Below are 13997 nucleotides of genomic sequence, written 5' to 3'. Positions count from 1 at the left end.
AAATTTAGTGGTTGAGGATTGTGTATGGGGTATCCTTCATATCCTTGGGTTTGATATTCATATAGGGGAGAGTATGGCTCATTGTAGTATGAGGGAGGTGTTTGCCATGAGTGTTGCTCATACGCAATTGGTTCCTCCCTTAATTGATTCTACCACTCGATGAAGCCATCCTAACTTGAATTCATCATACCCTACAAAATACTCACAACCAAGCTCCATGCAACAAGGGTGATATCTCATAAAGAAAGTAAGAAATAAAAGCAAAAGACATTATCAAACAAGAAAACTAAACACCCAAATATTAAAAAAAACAACCAAATAACCAAAGAGTAAGATATTTACAACAACCAAAAGATAGCACTCAATTGCATCCCCGGCAACGGTGCCAAAAACTTGATGAGAGAATTAGTGTCGATCTAGAATTTCTCAAAATAAGATCACTTCGTTGCAAGTATAGCTAAATCGACAACTAACTCTCAACATCAAAGTTTAGTTTTCAAATCAATAATTAACCGAGATCAAGAGTACTTCAACCTTGGGTCGTTCTCCGTAGGACGCAAATGGAAGTGTTTCTCTTTTGGTTGTGAGGAAAAGGGTTTTGAATTAAATAATGAAAGATTAAAGAAACTAAGAAATCGAAGAACGAAGAAATGAGCAAAATTGTGAACTAATGTAAGTAAAGGGGAAACAGGATCAAAACTAGTGAAAATGTTAGAAATGCAATAAAGAGCCTTGACTTGGGAATGAGGATCCAAGGAATCCTATCATCGCCATAACCACAATTATGGTAATTATGATGAGTCAATCTCGCCTAGTCAATCCCAACCATCAAGGAGTAAGTCAAGTAAGCATAATTGACCTTAATCCATAAGTCCTAGCTAACTTACCAAACTAGTTGATAAAAAGCTAGCGTCAATGGAAATAAGAGTCAACTAACTACCCAAGAATTACCACTAAATGTCGGAAATTATGACTCTAGTACCCTAGGAACTCAAACCACAAGCCAAGGTGGGAAAATCTACTCAAATTCTAGAGTTGGCATTTTCACAAACATCTTGTGTGCATAAAAGTAAAACATAAAAAATTGCAAGGAAAAATAACAAACTATAACCAACTATCAATAATACCAACAATAAACATCCAACCAAACATAAAGAAGCATGAAACATCAAATTCATTAATCAAAACTTCAAGAACTCAAAATTGTGATTATAAACAAAGTGCTTGAACCAAAGAAAATGAAAGTAAAGACAATGTAGTTAAAGAGAAATTAAAGGGTACTTACAATTAAAGATGATCAAAAATCTAAAATTAACCTTGCTATAAAATGCTACATGAAAATGGAAAATGAAACCCTAAGAGAGCAATGCTACACTACTCCTACTCCTACTCCTACTCCTAATTACGTTCTAAAACTATCTAAGTGAGTCCCCCTTGATATGTGTTGAATTCCCCTTATATAGCACTCCAAATTCAGCTCCAAGCCTTCAAAATTTGGGCCAAAAGCCCTCAGAAAATGCACAGCACGCGTTTCATTAACAAAATCACGTGGAGGGACTTGTGCGGATGCACAGACGTGTGCGTCCGCACACTCGGCTGAAAGTTGACCTGTGCGTACGCACACATGGAAATTCTCACTTGTGCGCACGCACACTTCGCTGTGTGTGCTTTTCCTTGTTTTCTTCATGTTTTCTCCCTTGTACATGCTTTCTTCCACTTTTGGCTATCCATTCTTGCCTCTAAGGCCTAAAAACACTCAGCAAACATGTCATGGCATCGAATGGAATAAAAGTGGAATTAAATTGCTCATTTCAAGCACAAAATTGCATGTTTTCACATTTAAGCCCAAATTAGGGATCAAACACAAAAGTATGCTATTTTGGTGCTTAAGTGTGAGTTCATGTGCTAGAATCCATCCAAATTGAGTCAAAATATACCATCAAATATAGACTCATCAGTGCCACACCATGCAACCTTGTCAAGACCCTCAAGACACACTAACCTTGTCACACTCGCCCCTCACGCTCTCCAGCAAGCTTGCTGAAGAGCGCCACTTCCCTTCAGGCCTTGAAACCATATACCAACCTTGACACCACCCTTGACACTATCTACCCTCGTCACCACGCTCACACCCCACGCTCTCCTACAAGCTTGCTGGAGAGCGCCACTTCCACCAACCCTCAAGCAAGACCATGCTCTCCTCTCACGCTTGCAATCAAGCTCACCAGAGAGTGCCAACAACTCAACACCTCAATGCTCACTCTACGCCCTCTACTGGCGATCTCCATTAAGCTCACTGGAAAGTGCTAGCATTCATCAAACATGTCACAACCTTGTCACAATGGCCACTACCTTGCCTCGATGCTCTCTTTCTAGCTCATACAAAAGCGTGGTTCCATGCCTCAAGCACAACATCACTAACCTTAAGAAGGCCATGCTCGCCACTGGCGCTCACCAGCAAGCTTGCTAGAGAGCGCCAGTCCTCAGCACTTCAACACTCTCTATGTGGAGCTCTTGAGCAAGCATAGCGCTCTCCTGGGAGTGTCACGCTTGATGACAAGTCATCTTAGCCTAGTTTTACTAGCCGTTTTCTTTTGTTTTCGATTGATTTATGCACTTTCTTGAGCCATAAGCAAGCCAATTGGGTAGATTTCCATGTTTCCTTTGATTCAATCAACCATGTATGAATTAATGCAATTTCATGAGATTTTATGCTATAATTGTCATATATTATGAAAGAATAACAAACTCATGATTTTAAGCAAAGCTTTGATGTGTTTGGTTGATTGATGCTAGGTGAAAAGAGTTTTGGAAGGAAGTTCACAGTAAGAAGAGAAAAGCTGAGGCACTATGATTTTTAGCCTCCATGATCAAAGAATGAAGGATGTCAAGCTAATGACAATAAAAGAGCGCTTGTTGGGAGGCAACCCAACCTGAGGTAGTTTTCTTTCCATAGTTATTTTAATAAAAAGGTTAATTAACTTCGTCTATATTGCAAGAAGCTAAGTTTGGTGTTACACACCAAAACAATATAAAGGAGAATGAAGGATTCTAAGTTTGGTGTTCCACCAAAATCCCATCATAAAACACATTCACACTTTCTGCATAATGCTAGCTTCAAGCATCTAGACGAACTAGTTAACTATTCTGTTGTTTCCTAGTCTTTAGTTCTATTGCTTTTGAAAAAGAAAAAGAAAAAGAGTTCCACACATGGTTAATCTGATGCATGAGAATCATTGGCAAGGTACTAAGTTTGGTGTTCCCACACCAAAGTAACTACAAAAGCCCATAAATAAATCATGCATGCTAATCATTGTTTCTAAGTGCTTGGGGAACAAGCAACTTTCAATATCATTGGAGAGGTCCATACAAGTTTTTGGAAGGATTAAGCATCATCAACCAAAGAGATGAAAGAGGAATGTGTGGATCAGTGATGATGATGATGAGAAGTAAAGCAAGCGAACTCCAAAAGGTTGTATTGTTAAGTGATTATCTTACAACAAACACTGCTATAATTGAGAGTGGTTTTGTTTCCCTAATTATCTGTCTGTTTAGTATAGTTTTTTTTCTAAAATTCAATAAGCAAGATGCTTGATCATTTACGACATCATACTCTCCAAAACTTGTTTGCACTCAATTTTTCAAAAAAAAATGCATCACATGAAAGTTCTTTGAAAAGAAGGATTGAGGAATTAAACAATTTTGAGGCAAGCAAAAGATTAGGAGAAGTGGTGGTTCTAGTTGTATAATCATGTATTGAGGTTGCATGCTTATGAAAACTTGCATGGGAGCTCATAGGCGGGACATAGAGTTCAAAGAAGTGTTGTGGAGATTCTCAAACATTTATTGATCCAAGAAGCAGCAAACAAAACAAAAGAAAATACAAAAACAAAAAGAACATGGCCCAAGGCTCTGAGCATCAATTACTAAGCAGAAAAGAAAAGAGAAACAAAAACTCAAAGAGTTGTTATCCTAGTAAATGCTTGTGGTTGAATTGTGTCAAAGAAAGAGGCTTGAGCAAGTAAATCCTTAGGGGTGCTTTAACACCTAATACCTTAAAACCAACTGGTTTAGGAGTATTGATTGAAAGTTTATCTAAAGAGCCGCTTTGAGACATGACACTTAGAGTCAAGGCTAAAGCACAGAAACTATTAGCTGCTTCAAGGTGATTACCTATAGAGAGATCTCCATGATATCATTTGGATGAAAGTCCTAAGACCTAAGACTTCCAATATGTAAGGACTAGTAAGCACTGAGGCCCTTGCATGAGCATATGATTTAGAGTTCACCCCACTGTCACTTGATCACTTCACTCACAGGATAGTACATGTAATTTTTCAAATCCATTCTGATTGAAAGAACTTTTGAGTATAATTCCTTTCTTGCTTGGGGACAAGCAAGCTTTAAGTTTGGTGTTGTGATGACAAGTCATCTTAGCCTAGTTTCACTAGCCTTTTTCTTTTGTTTTGGATTGATTTATGCACTTTCTTGAGCCATAAGCAAGCCAATTGGGTAGATTTCCATGTTTCCTTTGATTCAATCAACCATGTATGAATTAATGAAATTTCATGAGATTTTACGCTATAATTGTCATATATTATGAAAGAATAACAAACTCATGATTTTAAGCAAAGCTTTGATGTGTTTGGTTGATTGATGCTAGGTGAAAAGAGTTTTGAAGAAGGTTGAAGAAAGAAGGAATGGCTAGGAGCAAGAGAGAACAAAAAGTTTGAGCCAAAGTTTGCCTCAAACTTTAGCTCAAACTTTTGGAAGAATTGAAAACACTCCAGAGAAAAAAGCTTGAGCAAAAGTTTGCCTCAAACTTTAGCTCAAACTTTTGGGAGAAAAGCTTGAGCCAACGTTTGCCTCAAACTTTTTGGCAAACGTTGGCATCACAAAATCAATACCCTGGAGGAAAAAGCTTGTGCCAACGTTTGAGGTCAAACTTTTGCTCAAACGTTGGCGCCACACTTGCACACCCTGGAGGAGAAAAGTTTGCGCCAACGTTTGCCTCAAGCTTTTTGGCAAACTTTGGCGCCACACACATTTACAAGGGGGCCAACGTTTGAGCAAAAGTTTGACCTCAAACTTTGGCTCAAACGTTGGTAGCAGCAAGCTTAAGCAATCTGGTATAAAAAGTTTGAGTAAAACTTTGCCTCAAACTTTTACTCAAACTTTTATGATTTCAACCCGATTCACAATGGATCTTTCTCCAACTCCAAGAGCAATCAACCAAGGCCTTTATCAACCCAATTCCATCAAGAACAAATGCCCAATTCAAGGCTTGAAGACCATTTGAAGAAAGTGTATAAATAGCTTAGGATTTAAGTTTTCAGGGAGTTTTTTTTCCTTTTAGAACTTTCCGTTTTAGTTTTGCTGAGAGCTTTTGGTTTTGGAATTAATTTGAGTTTCTGAGTTCGGGGAAGGAGAATTGAATTCTCTTCCTCTTAGTTTTCTTGTTTTCAATTTCAATTACACTTGTCTTGAGTCTTGGGTGTTGAGAATTGGGGAAATTCTGTCTCAATCTCACCTTGAGATCTCGTTCTATTTCTTTTACTGCATCATTGGAGAATTGAGATTTACATTCAAGCTTTCTTCTGTTTTGATCTTTAATTTCTTGCAATTGAATTCTACATTTGGATCTAGGAAGGCATTGAGATCTAGACTCGGTTATCTAGTCTCTTGGGTCCTGAGATCTGGAGTTTGCATTTTAAATTCTCTGTTTAAAGCTTTTCAAGTTCATTTACATTTCCGTTAGAGATCCGGTTCAATTCAAGTCACCTTCTACTTGTCTGATTAATGCAATTTACTTTTCTTGTTTAATTTTTGCAAATCCACTTCCCAATTCCCTTTATAATTCAAGCCATTTATATTTCTTGCACTTTAAGATTCTGCAATTTACATTCCTTGCAATCTAAGTTTCTGCAATTTACATTACTTGTTCTTTAAGATTCAGCTTATTTACTTTCTTTGCTCTTTAATTTCCTGCAATCTACCCTTCTCCCTTTACATTTCAAGCAATTTAGTTTCTGCAATCACAAATCACCCAACCAATACTTGATTCGCTTGACTAAATCAACCACTAAACTAAAATTGCTCAATTCTTCAATCCCTGTGGGATCGACCTCACTCCTGTGAGTTTTTATTACTTGATGCGACCCAGTGCACTTGCCGGTTAGATTTGTGTGTTTGGAATTCGTTTTCCGAAAATACACATCAACGATCGCTCACCATGCTCACCCTCAAGTTCACCAGCGAGCGTCTTCGATAACTAGTCCAAAGGAAGAAATGAAGACTTGTGCGTACGCACAACCCCTGATGCATACGCACAATGGTGAATTTTGCAAGGGTGCGTATGCACAACCCTTGGTGCGTACACAAAACAACTGGTGCTCACTTTTCAAGTTCAGCACTAAGCGCCAGAATGCAAGTCCAAAGGCCCAAGGAAGTACATCAAGTGAAGACTTGGAGTAGCATTATAAATAGATGGAGTTTTGAACTTAAACACACACTTGATACACCATAGAGCACTTTTCTGCTTTTTACATTTTTCTTTGCTTGTAGTTAGCTTAATTTTAATTTTATGCACTTTCATCTTCTTTTGAGTTTTCTTGAGCTATGATTAACTAAACCCCCACTTCATTGGGGAAAAGAGCTCTATTGTAATTTGATGGATCAATAGTAATTCTTGTTTTCTTCTTCTCTTTATCTCTCTTTGATTTACTTGAAAGATTTTCGTTCTTTATTCTAGTATTCAATTGTCTTGGGAAAGAAATTGAATATACATGGATTCTATTTGATCATTGGAAGAGGAATTATGGAATCATGCTAGAAAATCTTTCTCATACTTGACTAGTTTTGGGGTTGGTTGGATATAGTGACATATAATTCTCCCAATACTTGGATTTAGAAGAGTGTGGTATAATCAATGACCAAACTTCATCTCTTCTCATGAGCAATTAGAACAAGGAATTAGCAATTGTTCAAGAGTAGATAGATTGAATTGCCAAGAGATTAGAATTCAATCGCTCATGATTGCCAAGACATAAATGAGTTTCATGATTGAGGAAGAGATGAGAATGTGTTGATCCGAAGAATACAATATCTCCTGAACCCAATGATCTTCCCTATTCTTATCTACCCATTCTTTTACTTTGTTTGATTATCGTTCATCACCCCCATTCCCTTTTAATTTCCAGTTATTTTGTTTCCTTTACTTTATGCACTTTACATTTCCACTCTTTAATTTAGTCATTTACTTTCAAGTTCATTTACAATTCCGTCATTTATTTTCCTGCACTCAATACCCATTAATGATTTGTTTAACTAGAATATCCACTTGACTAAAGTTGCTCAATCTATTAATCTCTGTGGGATTCGACCTCACTCTTTGTGAGTTTTTACTTGACAACAATTCGGTATACTTGCCGAAAGAAGATTGCAGAGATACAAAATCCAGTGATCAAGTTTATGGCGCCGTTGCCGAGGATTGATTTTGAATTGACAATGATTAAGTCAATGGATACCTAGATTAAACACTTTTCTATTATTTTGTTAACCAATTTACTTTTAGCTTGTTCATTTTATCTTTACAGTGATTGTTATTCACTTGTTCTTTGTAAATATGCTTATTTGAATTTGATCCCACTAACTATTTGATATTTTACACCACTAAGCTCTAACCACACTCTTTTGAGAGAGTGATTTTCTTCACCTTGTTCTTTAGTGTTGGTTGTCTTGTGTATGCCAGGAGGAAGGAGAGGAGCATCAACATCCTTTGACTCTGAACCCGAGAGGACTTTCTTTAGATTAAGAAGAGAAGCAAGAGGCAAAGGGGTTATTAGTGAAGAAGCAGAGGAAGAAGATCAGGATCAAACCATGGAAGATGACATGCAAGATCACCATGGAGAAGGTGCTGGCAATCATGCTCCACATGTTAGAAGGGTGCTAGGCTCCTTCATCAATCTCAATCCTGGAAATTATGGAAGTAGCATCCTTACACCCAATGTACATGCCAACAATTTTGAGCTAAAACCTCAATTGATTATCCTTGTTCAAAATAATTGCCAATTTGGAAGAGGAGCTCAAGAAGATCCTAACCAGCACTTAACCACTTTCTTGAGGATATGTGATACAGTGAAGTCAAATAGAGTCCCTTAAGATGTATATAGATTGCTTCTATTTCCATTCTCCATAAGGGACAAAGTATCTAAATGGTTAGAATCTTTCTCCAAGGAGAGCCTCACTACTTGGGATGATGTGGTCAACAAGTTCCTAACTAAATTCTACCCTTCCCAAAGGATCATCAAGCTAAGAACAGAGGTACAAACATTCAGGAAAATGGATGGAGAGACACTTTATGAAGCTTGGGAGAGATGCAAGGAATTGACAAGAAGATGCCCCTCTGACATGTTCAATGAATGGGTACAGCTCCACATCTTCTTTGAAGGCCTTTGTCAAGAAGTAAAGAAGGCACTAGACCATTCCTCAGAAGGTTCTCTCAACACAAAGGAGACTTATGAAGAAGCCATAAAGCTTATTGAGGCTATAGCCAACATTCAGTATTACTATGCTTCAGAAAGGAGCTCCAACCCAAGAAGGGGAGTCATAGAACTTGAAGGTGTAGATGCCACACTAGCACAAAATAAGCTAATTACACAACAATTAGCAGCAATAGCCAAGCAGATGGGAGAAGAACAAGTGTCAACAATCAACACCGAACCACCACCCTACCACATGCAAGAAGAAGCTCAATTTGGAGGCAATTATGAGATGGATCAATCATCACTTGAGCAAGTCAATTTTGTAGGCAATTCATCTAGGCAACCTTATGACGCTCATGCTAAGACTTATAACCTCGGATGGAAGAACCACCCAAACTTTGGGTGGGGCGGCCAACAAAATCAAAACCAAGATCACAGAACACAAAATCCCAACCATTCCAACAATTTCAACCATCAATTCTCAAATCCAAAGCCATACCAAAACCCACACAACACCATTTTCCAACCTTACAATCAACCACATAATAACCACTTCCAGCCTCCAACAAATCCCAACCCATCATCATAATCCCCCCTCTGAAGATAGAGTTTCAAAAATAGAAACCTTGCTGGGAAGACTTTTTGAGGAATCAAAAGACATGAAGGCATTCAAGGAAGAAGTGAGATCCAACATGTAGAATCAAGGAGCTGCAATTCAGAAGCTTGAAACACAAGTAGGATATCTCTTTAAACAAGTATACATGCCCACTCACACTTTCCCTAATGGCACTATGACTAGTTCAAAGGAAGAATGTAAAGCCATTACACTGAGAAGTGGAGAAATAGTGAAAAAAGCTTCGAAGGAACCATAAGAGGAGGAGGTGGAAAAGAACACAAGCAACAAAGAAGAGGAAGAAGCACCTGCATCCGTCCTACCAAAAGAAGAAGTCTTGAAGCCCTATGTGCCAAAAGCCCCTTACCACTAGAGACTCAAGGGAAATACCCAGGAGAAGAAATACTCTAGATTCTTATAGATGTTCAAGTCACTCCACATCAACATTCCCTTCATAAAAACTCTTCAACAAATGCCACTGTACATCAAGTTCACAAAGGAATTGCTATCAAAGAAAAGTCCCTTGAAAAGAGGAAAAACTATTGTGATGACCAAGGAGTGTAGTGCTCTCATCTAAAGAGATTTGCTGACAAAGAAGAAGGACCCAGGGTGCTTCCATATCCAATACACCATAGCCAACATGACAATTGATAGATAATTTTGTGACCTTGGAGCAAGTATAAATCTTAATCCTTTGTCCATGATAAAGAAGCTCTAAATTACTGAATTGAAGCCCACACAAATAGTTCCATCATGGCTCTTTGATCTTCTCTTATTTCATGGAGGATGGTAGAGTGCTCTTGGTATCCCATCCTCAGTTGATCCATGTTGGAGCTTAATTATCCTAGAGAAGTATTCAATTGGTTCCAATAGCCTTGGGGAGGAAAATCCATCCCTTGAGGCATCTCAGGGATTTCTTGTTGAGGCAGCTCCACATGCTCTTGCTGTGGTCCATGTGCTGGCTCTCTAACATGTTTCATCCTTCTTTTAGTAATGGGCTTGTCCTCCTCAATGGGGATGTCTCCTTCTATGACAATTCCAGTTGAATTGTATAAGTGACATATGAGGTGAGGGAATGCCAACCTTGCTTGGGTGGAAGTCTTTTCTACCGTCTTGTATAGCTCTTGAGGTATTACCTCATGTACCTCCATCTTATCTCCAAGCATGATACAATGAATTGTGATAGCTCTGTCAATGGTCACTTCTGACCGATTGCTAGTAGGGATGATAAAGCGTTGGATGAATTTCAACCAACCTCTAGCTACTGGCTTAAGATCAAGCCTTCTTAGTTGGATAGGCTTTCCATGAGCATCCCTTCTCCATTGTGCTCCTTCCACATAAACGTCTGAAAGGACTTGGTCTAGCCTTTGATCAAAATTGACTCTTCTAGTTTAAGGATGTGGGCCTCCTTGCATTACTAGCAAATGGAGCGCCAACCTTACACTTTCAGGGCTGAAATCTAAGGGTCGCCCTCGGACCATGGTGCTCCAATTTTTGGGGCTTGGGTTCACGCTTGTATCTTGATGTTTAGTGATCCATGCATTGGCATAGAACTCTTACACCATCAAGATTTTGACTTCCGGGATAGAATCTCCGGGTACTCATTCTTTTTTAGCCTAAAGGAAACTTCAGGAATCACCCTCTTCTTTGCCACTACTTCATAGAATTGGTCTTGATGAGCTTTGGTGATGAGTTTTTCCATCTTCCAAGGTTCGGAAGTGGAAGCAACAGCTTTTCCTTTCCTCTTTCTAGAGGATTCTCTGACTTTGGGTGCCATAAGTGTGAAAGGAAAGCAAAAAGCAAGACTTTTCCAACACCAAACTTAAAAGCTTTGCTCGTCTTTGAGCAAAAATGGAAGAAAAGATTAGAAGAAGAAGAGAATGGATGGAGAAAGAGGGAGAGAGGGGTTTGGCCAAGTAGGGACTTATTTGTGTGAATTGTGTGTTGAAAGGGTTGGAAGAAGGGGTATTTATAAGGGTGGGATAGGGTAGGGTTCGAATGTGAGAGGGAAATAGGGTGGGAAATTTTTGAATTTGAAGTGGTTGGGGGTTGGTGGGAGTTATTATGGTTTTGGGAAGAGATATGGATATGATTGATTGAGGGTTTATAGGTAAGAGTGTGTGGTGAATAGTAAAAGTAAGAGAGAGAAGAAAGTGGGGTAGGCGGAGATTCTGTGGGACCCATGGTCCGAGGGTTAACGTCGGTTAGGAAATTTCACACAAAATAATTCCGTCGATAGTATAGTTCCTAACCGACGAACAACACTCAACCAAAGTTTCAAATCAAAAGATGTCATAATTCAAAGCCAATATAAACCGGGAGTTTTAATTCCCGGGTTGTCTCCCAAGGACCTAGTGATCAATGAGTGCGCAATTCCGGTTGTGAAGGTAACAAGATTTTCAATGAAGATATAAACAATTAAAGAAATAAAAGAACATTCAAAATCACAATTAATGAACTAATAAAGGAATTAAAGAACTAGCTATGTACACTACAAGAAAAAAGGCCTATGGCCACGCTTTTTTCTTGCCACGCTTCAAAAGCGTGGCCAAAAGTGGTCAATGGCCACGCTTTTATGAGGGTGGCAATAGATTAGAGATTTGGCCACTTTTTTTATTGCCACGCTTCAAAAGCGTGGCGAAAAGTATCAACGGCCACGCTTTTGTAAGGGTGGCAATTGATTATAGAAACGGCCACTCTTTTTTTTTGCCACGCTTCAAAAGCGTGGCCATAGAGAGAAACAAGGACGTTTTGAAAGCGTGGCGATAGGGTTTCATTACGGCCACGCTTACAAAGCGTGGCCATATCCTAGTACTCTTTTGGCACGCTTTAAAAGCGTGGCCAAAAGGTTCTTTTCTGCCACGCTTCAAAAGCGTGGCCGTAGAGCTCTTTCATAAAATTTTTTTGTGAACTAATTTCAATTTATTTATGTATTAAAGATTTTAATTTCAGAAATTATTTTATTAAAGCTAATTAAATCAATTTTTGATAATTAAATTAGAAATTTTATCAAATTTTACAACTATTGGGTAATTTACATATTTAAATTATAAAGTTTAGAAATCGTAAAATAATAAGAATTTATATGATTTGATTTAAATAATTGTGATTTTAGAAATTAATACTTTAATTTTCATGAATAAAGAAAATTAATTATATTATCTATAGTTATCGAATTAGAATTATTTATTTGAGAATAATATGTAAATTGATAATTAAATATTATTTTTAATAAATATTAGTGTTTGATTAAAACAAATTTTCAATTATCTTATTACTCTTAATTTTATAGAATTATTATATTACTTATATAAATTTTATCTTAACTCTAAATTCCCAAATAAAACCCTAATTTTAATCAAATTAAACTATAACCCCCTCCTAATCTAACCTAACCACCGCCACTCATCTAACCTAACCACCCCCACTCCCTAACCCAAACTCAGTTCCATCCTTCAGAAAAAAAAGAGAAAGACAGAAAGAAAGAAAGAAACGAAGGCAAGAAAAAGGGAAACGGGGAAGGGGAAAATCAGGGAGGAAGAGAGCGCCGGAGAGGAGCCGTCGCCGCGCTGCTCAGGATCGTGTCCCGCTCGCTACCGCGCCGCGCTCAGTGTTGTCCTTGCCATCGCAGCCGTGTCGTCGTCACGCACAAGAGGAGGAGAAGGGGAGCAACGGGGAGAAAAGGAAGGGATGACACCGTCACTGGGCTCGCCGCCGTTGCGTCGCAGAAGCTTCCAGTCCCGTTGCCGCCGTTCGCGCTGTCACCTCCAGCCCACGCCGTTGCCGTTCATGAAGAGTGAAAGAGAGAGAGAGAGAGAGAGAGAGAGAGAGAGAGCTCGGGAGCCGAGGAGAGAAAGGGGAGACCCGTGCTCAGCCACCGCCGCGCCTCTGCCGCTGAGAAGCTCCGCTGCCGCCACTGAGATTCACCATCGGTAAGGGTTTTTGAGTTTGGTTTACCTTCGTTTAAGATTCCAAAAACCTTATTGTCCCTGCGTGTTGGTTTTAGTCATCGTCGAAGAAGCTTCAGCCGCCGCCGTCGATTGTCACTGGGGAACAACCGCCGTGCCTCTGGTCGCCGGAATCACGGACTGGAGAGAAGGGGGCTGCCTCTCCTATTGCTGCTGTTTCGTTCTTTTATCGTAAGCTGTCTTTGTTTCCAATTCCATCGAATTCATTTCTGTTTTCGATTCCATTGAGTTTAAATTCTCTATTTTGCTGTAACCATGGTCACTGTTGCTGGAATTACTGATGCCGCTCCCGGTGCTGATTTGAACTACAGAATATAGGGAGCAGTTTCATTTAACAAGTTTCAGTTTTTTGTTCATTGCATCTGACATATTTTTAAGTGTCCCTGTCCTGTTTCACTGACTATTGTTTTCTCTCAGATCTATACTGCAGCTGTATCAGCAAAAAACTGGAAATGGTATGTTCGTATTTATTGTTTTCTTTCCCCATCTGGTTTTTTGGTGTTGGGCAAGAGGGATTGTAGGTTTTGGTCTCCAGTTACTGCTTTCTCATTAACTGATATTTTTACAGATGTACCTATAAAAACTTAACGATAAAAATTAATAAGTAGCACTTTTCTCAATCAAAGAAAGGAAAGGGGCTGGGGGTGGGTTCAGTTATAAAACCCTGTTTGTCTAACTATTTTTCTTAGGATTTTGGCAGAGGATCTCAGTTGACTCCTGTTTTACATCTTGGAGCTGGAGCATGTGCTGGAATAATTGCCATGTCCGCAACTTATCCAATGGATATGGTTCGAGGCAGGATAACTGTACAGGTACATCTTTACCTTCATTTTTCTGTTTACCAATTGCTTGGTTTGCAAATCACATAGAGAGAAGATATAACATTGGTTTTCTTCGTGTTCTTTGTGCTCTACTGCTCTTAATATTTATAGT

At 38.9% G+C, this 13997-nt stretch overlaps 1 protein-coding gene across 1 annotated transcript; it reads left to right on the top strand.

Moving 5' to 3' along the window:
• Positions 1-12786: 12786 nt before the first annotated feature.
• On the top strand, positions 12787-13778 carry LOC148565311 (uncharacterized). The gene is made up of 4 exons (XM_088487545.1): positions 12787-13028; positions 13103-13235; positions 13482-13519; positions 13754-13778. The coding sequence occupies exons 1-4, from the start codon at positions 12787-12789 to the stop codon at positions 13776-13778; spliced, it is 438 nt and encodes a 145-aa protein (XP_088343671.1).
• Positions 13779-13997: the final 219 nt, after the last annotated feature.

This window comes from Arachis ipaensis, chromosome B5 (assembly GCF_059453495.1).
Source record: "Arachis ipaensis isolate K30076 ecotype BB chromosome B5, ASM5945349v1, whole genome shotgun sequence".
Lineage (NCBI taxonomy): Eukaryota > Viridiplantae > Streptophyta > Magnoliopsida > Fabales > Fabaceae > Arachis > Arachis ipaensis.
This window is presented reverse-complemented; position numbering and strand designations above follow the sequence as displayed.

What these genes read in the sequence shown, in the direction of transcription:
- LOC148565311 (XM_088487545.1), top strand. Translation starts at nt 12,787, where the DNA reads ATGACACCGTCACTGGGCTCGCCGCCGTTGCGTCGCAGAAGCTTCCAG. An exon ending in GCCACTGAGATTCACCATCG is followed by an intron (nt 13,029 to 13,102) that starts GTAAGGGTTTTT and finishes TGTTGGTTTTAG; the next exon opens with TCATCGTCGAAGAAGCTTCA. An exon ending in TCAGCAAAAAACTGGAAATG is followed by an intron (nt 13,520 to 13,753) that starts GTATGTTCGTAT and finishes TATTTTTCTTAG; the next exon opens with GATTTTGGCAGAGGATCTCA.